The sequence below is a fragment of the Nannospalax galili genome, unplaced genomic scaffold (assembly GCF_000622305.1).
Source record: "Nannospalax galili isolate Female #2095 unplaced genomic scaffold, S.galili_v1.0 scaffold1028, whole genome shotgun sequence".
NCBI classification, from domain to species: domain Eukaryota; kingdom Metazoa; phylum Chordata; class Mammalia; order Rodentia; family Spalacidae; genus Nannospalax; species Nannospalax galili.
In genome coordinates, this window is record NW_008357999.1 from 709,183 (window position 1) to 716,539 (window position 7,357).

At 46.9% G+C, this 7,357-nt stretch overlaps 1 protein-coding gene across 8 annotated transcripts in view; it reads right to left on the reverse strand.

The window, feature by feature from the left end:
* Nucleotides 1-7,357, reverse strand: part of Prdm2 (PR/SET domain 2) — a 117,955-nt gene that overhangs the window by 64,108 nt on the left and 46,490 nt on the right. For 7 of the 8 annotated variants that reach the window (XM_008856052.3, XM_008856051.3, XM_008856048.3 and 4 more), the window contains one exon: nucleotides 1,150-1,276. The exons of the other annotated variant lie outside the window; for it this stretch is intronic. Coding sequence is in view for 5 of the 7 variants with exons in the window: in XM_008856051.3 (XP_008854273.1) it covers nucleotides 1,150-1,276 (127 nt within the window). In the remaining 2 variants the exon portion in view is untranslated. The remainder of the gene's footprint in view (nucleotides 1-1,149; nucleotides 1,277-7,357) is intronic. 8 annotated transcript variants of the gene reach the window in all.

The following is a 7,357-nucleotide window of genomic DNA, read 5'->3' on the forward strand; positions in this document are numbered from 1 at the left end:
AGCCTTTAATCCCAAACCCCCAGGAAGTAAGTGAATCTCTGTCAGATGCAGGGCAGCCCGGTCTACATAGTTCCAGGCAAGCTGTGGCTACCGGGAGACCTTGTCTCAAAACCAAACGGGGTTCCGGGAGTTGGGGGGGGGGTTCTAGACTTTGATCATTTGATACAGAATTAAAGTATTTAATGACCTAAAGTAGCAACCAAATCATCTTCAATAAACAGAAAATTGTAGTGAGGACTGGGTCCAACCGGCCCACCCTCTGCTATTTTCACTTTGTTGTGAAATACAAAGAATACGGAATTGAAAAATCACAATGTCTTTAACATTGCTTTGAGAGTTTTCCAAAATCATGTTATGTGTTTATTTATAGTCTGACTCCCACAACATACTTTGCAATGTTCGGATTACAAAAATTTACTTAAGACCCAAGGAGAGGGAGAGCAAAATAACAACGCATCTGCTTTAATAAAAACTACCGCATCGTGCCTTGGCATGTATTCAAACCAGACTCAATAAAAGAGTCTCACATTAAAATTCTTGGTTTAAGGAAATTCCAGCGACGAATCGGCATGACAGCTGGAAATACGATATAGCCAACCAAACTATTTCCTACCCACCAATTAACCCCTCCCTTTCATAGTGACTAACGCTCTACCTTCGGCTCAAAACATCGTAAATCATACCCGGTAGGACCTGGGCCGAAGCCGCACAACTCGCCTCCCGAACTTCCACGACGCCGAGCGCCCTTCCGGGAAGCCCACCGCGGCGGCCGGCCCGGCTCCGAGCCCCCATCTTTGTCTTTTCCCAGCCCGTCTCCCTCCGCCCCGCTCCGCGGCCCGCGCCGCAGCCAGTGCGTCGGGTGCTGTCACCGGCCGGAAGGCGCAGGCCGCCGGCCCCGCTCCGCGGCCCAGGCCGAGTCCGCTCGGGTCGGTCGCGCTCCCCGCCGCGCGGCGCTCGGGCTCAAGTTCGCGAACTGCCCGGCGTGGGGACGCCGTGATTCAGCAGCGGGCCGGACGGGCGCCGCGGGCCGGGAGGGCCGAGTCCGGGAAAGGTCACCGGGCGCCGCGCCCTGCCCGCGTCCCGGAAGCCGGCGGCGGGGGCCGGGTCGGGTCGGGTCGGGCCGGGTTCGGCCAGGCGCCCGCGTCCTACCTTTGCGGCTCTTCGGAGAGCTCCGCTTGCTCCGGGCGCTGGCTCGCTCTTCCTCAATCGCAGCTGCTATCTCGGGGTTGTCTTCCCCATTGTACCAGACCAGGAGCTCCTCACCCGGCGCGATTGGCTGCGGGAGAGAAGAGACAAGCGGCGAGCCAATCAGAGAGCCGGTTGTTGGCGGGGGCGGGGCCGGCGCGGCGGCAGCGGCGGGAGGGAGAGGCGCGGATGGCAAACAGCTGTCCGGCGGGCGCCGCCGGCGAGCGGGGGAAGGGAGCGGAGGGCCCGGAAGCGCGCGCACCGGGAGGGAGTGGCGGGGAAGCGGGGGAGGAGGCGGGCACGCATGCGCGGGAGGGAGGAGGCGCGCCGGCTACGGCCCGGACTCCGGGTGGAAGGACCTCGCGGCTGGGCGGAGGACCTCGCGGCTGGGCGGAGAACTCCGCAGCACCGCCGCGTTCGTTCGGTCGCTGCTGATTTAGAAGACGCTCAGCCTCCATCGCCAGGTGCTTGAGCATCTCGCTCCCTCATACCACCCACGTAGAGAGAAAATAGAAGTGGAATCATTTTGCTCTCGAAATCGGAGTGGACAAGTAATCGCCAGCATCGCTAAGAAGTAATTGGCACGGAGCGGGAGTTTGCACAGGTTCGGATTCCAGGCGCAAGTTAAGCTCGACAAGGTTCTGCACGTTCCTGCATGCATACACCGCTATTTATATCACAAAAATGCTGGGACCAGGCTGAGCTGGGCCGCGCATCTTCAACGTCCTGCCCGCAACCAGCTCTTCTCGATGTGAAGAACACATCAAGATTGTGTATCATAACTTTTAAATGGGAAAGGAAATGCCTTAAAATAGCTATCATGTACGTGTTATGCTCTTACAACATTAAATTCCTCACAGCCACGTGTGACACCATCACCACACAACTACACCTGCAACCTCCCTAAGAAACATTGAGTGGAAAGATGGACCCTAAGTGGAACTTGGGAAATAGCCCATTGTTTCACTCTCAGGGGCTCATCTGCTCCAAAAGCGCCAAGGCTACCAATGTAAGTAAAAAGTACACCCAAGGCCTATTAGCTACGAGAAGAGGAACCCACATCGACACAGTGAGTGCTATCAGACATTATGAGTTCATAACAAGCAAACAGGGAAAGGCCTTGCTGAAAGTAGATCCCACGGACTCATGGAAAAGGAAAGATGGAATTAGAAAGTCAATATTCAGCCATCACCACAAGACTCCCCATTGGACTCTAAAGCTAATAGATGAAAGTCTGAGAAGTAGCAGAACATTTGCCTTAGGTCAAAATCATCCCTCACAAATAGTTATTAGTTACAAAGGGAGGACTGGACTGTATAACGCACAGGTGACAGCGCCTGCCCGGGCACCCCACACGGAGAACACATAGCTTCTGAGATGCTCAAAAGGCACCATGAAGCCCAAGAGAAGCCCAATGAATCACTCTATAAATAGCCAGTTCTCTTCAGAACTGAAAGGTTCTAAACCAACATGCAAGCTGCAGGGTATACTGGAACTGACAAAAATCTGAGGACAGTGGGCAGATTTGCTAGTGCAATATTGTCTCAGAGCTAGATTCCTGATTTGGGCCACTGCACTGTGGTTATGTAAGAGATGATCCTAATTTGTTTTTCTATGATGAGGGAAATTCCATCTAAGATGTAACTGTAAAAACAAAAGAGTTCCTCACTTTGATAGCTTCCAGTTTAGACAAAGCCCTTGAAAGTCAGCCGAATTTTACTTCATCCTCTGCAGAACTCCCACTAGTTAATATAGTTTCAATTTCAAAATACTCTGTGTTTAGCAGGATGGCTGAAATCTGCCACATTCTTGTCTCTGAACTAATAGTATTGTGTCTTTTCTTGAATCAGCTAAACCTAACTCCCCCCAAAACCCTAATTTAATAGACAGTAGACAGTGGCTTAAAATAGTCATCACAAATGCCTCTTAAGCACTCTGGTGAGCTGATCTGTTTTGTTCACTTTTCAAAATTAAACTTTCTAGATCATGTCATTTTAGACAGTTCATTTATCGTCTGTATCATCTACTTATGACATAATGGTATTAAACAGTATTTGAAATGATGAAGATTCTAGGAAACACAAAACAAAGGCAGGTTAAGCAGCACATGGGAAGGAGTGGAGACAAATGTGCTGGCACATTCCCCACTCAGAGAACACCAGACACCAGCACTAGACACTTTCAGGAACCGTCCGAGAACACGAGCACCTGCTCCCAACTCATGTCTTCACGTTTCCTCCTCTGCAGGTGTCAGTGGAGAGCTAACTGAACTTGTGATGTGGTGAGTTACACATCACACAGGGCTCAATGCTGAAGTCTGCATGAGACCCTGGGTTTGATCTCCAACACCAACAGGGCAGGGTTGGGGGTGGCGTTTGGAGTCAATAGAAGCTCTTTACATAGAAGGGGACTTATGTCCATCCAAATTACTTGTTATAATAAAACACACCTTATGAAAATACCATAGGGTCTGCATGTACTGCGAATCTAATCTAAAAATAACTCCCAATGCTAATAGACTGGCATTTGCTCACTACTGAACGGCTCTCAGAACTCAGCACTGCTAGTGCCGAAGATGCTACTACTCTGTGGCATTACATACTAACAGAGAACATTCTCTTACAAATGAGGAAGGCATTTTTAAATCCAGATTTTCCCCCCATACTGTGCAGTTTTCTGCATTCCTTAGCATTTTCAAGATTTCTTGCAACAAATTTTAGAAGAAAAGCTAAGTTGTTAAATAAAAGCACAAATCTTTTTTAAAAACTGAAGTCGGAAACTAAACACCCTTTTTCACACACAGGCCTTCTGAGAAGTGCGCCACTGGGTAAGTCCCTGTTACAGAAACGTCATAGAGGGTGCTTGTACAAACTAAGATGACTAGACGGTACTGGCTGATACACTCTTACCATGATCTCATGGGACCTCAATCATAAAGTGGTGCATAACTGCACTGTGTTTTGATGTTAAAGGAAAAATAAAAAATAAATAATAATAAAAAGGTCAAGCCCTTCCAGCTCTGCTTTAGGGTTCAGAAAGCATATTCTCTATCAGAATACATGACTTTTAGCAAACCAATTAGGAAGAAGCAAGGGTTGCATCTCTGGAACAAGATAAATGAGACAAATATTGCAGAATCACTGGCTATACAGTGAATACACCCACTGCCTTTCCCAGTAATGATCTTTTACAAGTCACAGCAGAAGCTGGGCACAGTGGGGCATGCCTCTACTAAATACTCAAGAAACTGAAGCAGGGGATTGTGGAGTCCAAGGCCAGCCTATGATACATAGGGAGACCCTGTATCAAGAAAAGAGTTGTAGATCAGATCTCTGCTTCAAGTCCTGAACGGGTAAAGTGACCTAAAGCTCAAACATCTGCCCATTCCGCAAGGCCCCACCTGATCTGTCCCCTTCAGCTGACCACCTCACCTCCTGCTATTCTACTTCTTCCTCCAGCCACACTGGCCTTGTTTACTCCTTAAAAACAAACAAGCCCAGTCTATTCCTAGACCACGTCTACATCCCTCAGCTCTTTTAAGGTCCCTTCAAAGGTGAGACTCAAGTATCTATTCTAGAAAGCCTCCCCATACTTACAGCCCTTCTGTAGTCTCTCTGCAGCCTTTTAAGGTCTTCAAAGCCCTTACTAGTATCTGGGATTATTATGATACTGGAGACCTGTTCTGTTCATCTGATACATACATACTAGACAGTAAATATTTGTCAGACTAGCAGGCTTAACAGGGAACTTTGAGGCAATTTAAGCATCTTTGTGTTTAGTCAATTTGGGTTTGTTTTATTTTGTTTTGTTTGTTTGTTTACAGCTCTAGGGATAGAATCCAAGGCCCAAAGCATGTTAGGCAAGTGGTTTATCACTGAGATACATCTCTAGTCCTAGCCATTTTTAATCACAGCACAAAGAAAACGAATGTTGAGTTGTCTCCATTATCTTAAGAATATTAAGTTGGAAGGCGACACAGAGCCCAAAGTGATCACAGTACTTTATTTACAAAGACTGTCCCACAGAATGCTGAGTCCTGAAGAACTTGGGGATCGCTGCTGAGAGATCAGAAAGACCATGTACAGACTCAAGCAAATATCCAATGTCAGGACCGCAGAGGTCTGCAGAGATCAGAGATATGCTCTGCTAAAATAACTTATTAGTTCTCTGAGTAGTTACTAATACAGCACACTAATTATTACATGTGGGTTTGTTTACTCTTTATAACTGTATGAATTAGTTTTATAGATTAAATATTTATCCCCAACACAAAAATCTGAAACCTGAAATGCTCCAGAATTTGAAGCTTTGGAATGTTGATATAATCCCATAAGTGGAAAACTCCACATATCACCTTATGTAACACATCATAGTCTTTAAAAAAATAAAATCAATAAAAGTAATGCATGAAATTACTGTCTCCTTACAGAAGATGTATCTGAAATACAAATGAATTTTGTGTATGGACTTGGGTCCCATCCCTGAGATATCTCATTAAGGGTATGCAGATACTCGAAATTCCACAACACTCTGCTACTAAGCGCTAGGGATAAGGCATGCTCACCTATACAGCTCCCTCCATCCCTCTCTTGCCTGTCTCAGGGTCAAGTTATCCCCCAGCCACTATTTCGTCTCTACCAAGATGCCGCCTTGCTAGAACCAAATGTGTATCTCACTTTCAAAGTAGTTGGGAAACAGAATATATTCTTTGTATTTTCTTGGGATGGGGGCGGGGGGCTTCTTGCTGAGACAGGGTCTCTTCCAGCTGACCTGGAACTCAATGGACCAGGCCAGCCAGGATCTCTGAGAGATCCACCTGCCTCTGCTTCCCAAGTGTTGAGACTACTGGCATGCACTACTACACCTGGCTCAGAATGTATTCTTGAAAGCCATTTCAATACAATTTCAAATATAGTTCAAAAATCATACAGTAATGCTACTAGAAAAGCAGGCTACTACAGTCCAGTAGAAAGACAATAGGAAACAAGGTTTCAGATGTCCTATGTGTGAAAATGGAAAAAAATAAAACCATAGGAACTGAAAGATAGGATGCGGGTATAAATTAGGTAGCAGGCAGTCCAATTAGGTGGCAATGTCAAGAAAAATGCAGCAGAGGATAACTCAACAGCCACATGCTAACCAAACTTGTAAAAGGCCTCATGCTACCACACCTATAAGCTCAGGACACTGAAAGGTTGGCCACTAACTTTGTGCTAGATAGCTTTAGTGTCAACTTGACACACCTGAGTTGAGGGAGCCTCAGTTGGGGAACTGCCTCCATTGGACTGGCCTGTGGCCATGTCTCAGGGGCATCTTCTTGACTACTGAGTGATATGGGAGGGCCCAGCCACTCTGGGTGGTGGACCTATGTTGTATAAGAAAGCAAGTTGAGGATGGGCCAGGGGAGCAAGCCAGTAAGCAGCGTTCCTCCACGGCGTGTGCTCCAGCTCCTGCCTCCAGGTTCCTGCCCTGAGTCTCTATCTTGGGCTCCCTGATGAACTGTGACCTGGGAGATGTAAGCTGAATAAACCCTTTCCTCCCCAAGTTGGTATTGGTCAGAGTATTTTGTCACAGCAACGAAGGAAGAAACTAGAACAACCTTCAACTGTTTATCAAGAGTTTCTAACTGTGTGAAGAAAAATTTTTTGTGGACTTGTCCCCCAGCCTGCAATCTATTTAATGGAACCAACTGAATAAAGAGATACTTGTCTCTTACAGCAATTTGGGCAAAGGTATCTATCCCAAGAGGGAACAACCATCCATCTTTCCACACCCAAGATTCTACCCTAGAACATTCCATGCATAGAACATAATTCTGTCTTTCACAGGAACACGACCTGCCAAAATAAGAACAGAGGCAGACTCTTGCTTCTCATAGAAGCGCGGCAACATGCAGGGCATCCTTGCTTGCTGGGTTCCTTCGCTAGTGCCCACCTGGCTGTCTTTTGATTTCGGGCACTCATATCTCCAGTAAAAATTTTGGAGGAGGAAGAAACACATTCTATTTAATTCTATCCTAAAAAAACTAAAGGAAAGGAAAAGCTGACCAAGGCTTCATCAAAGACTGTGAGTGGGTTTTCAGTTAACACAGTATCATCATGGGATTGATAGTTTCTCACAACGGGACAAATCTTCCAGGCAGTTCCCAATGCATCCATGTGGGGGGGGGGGG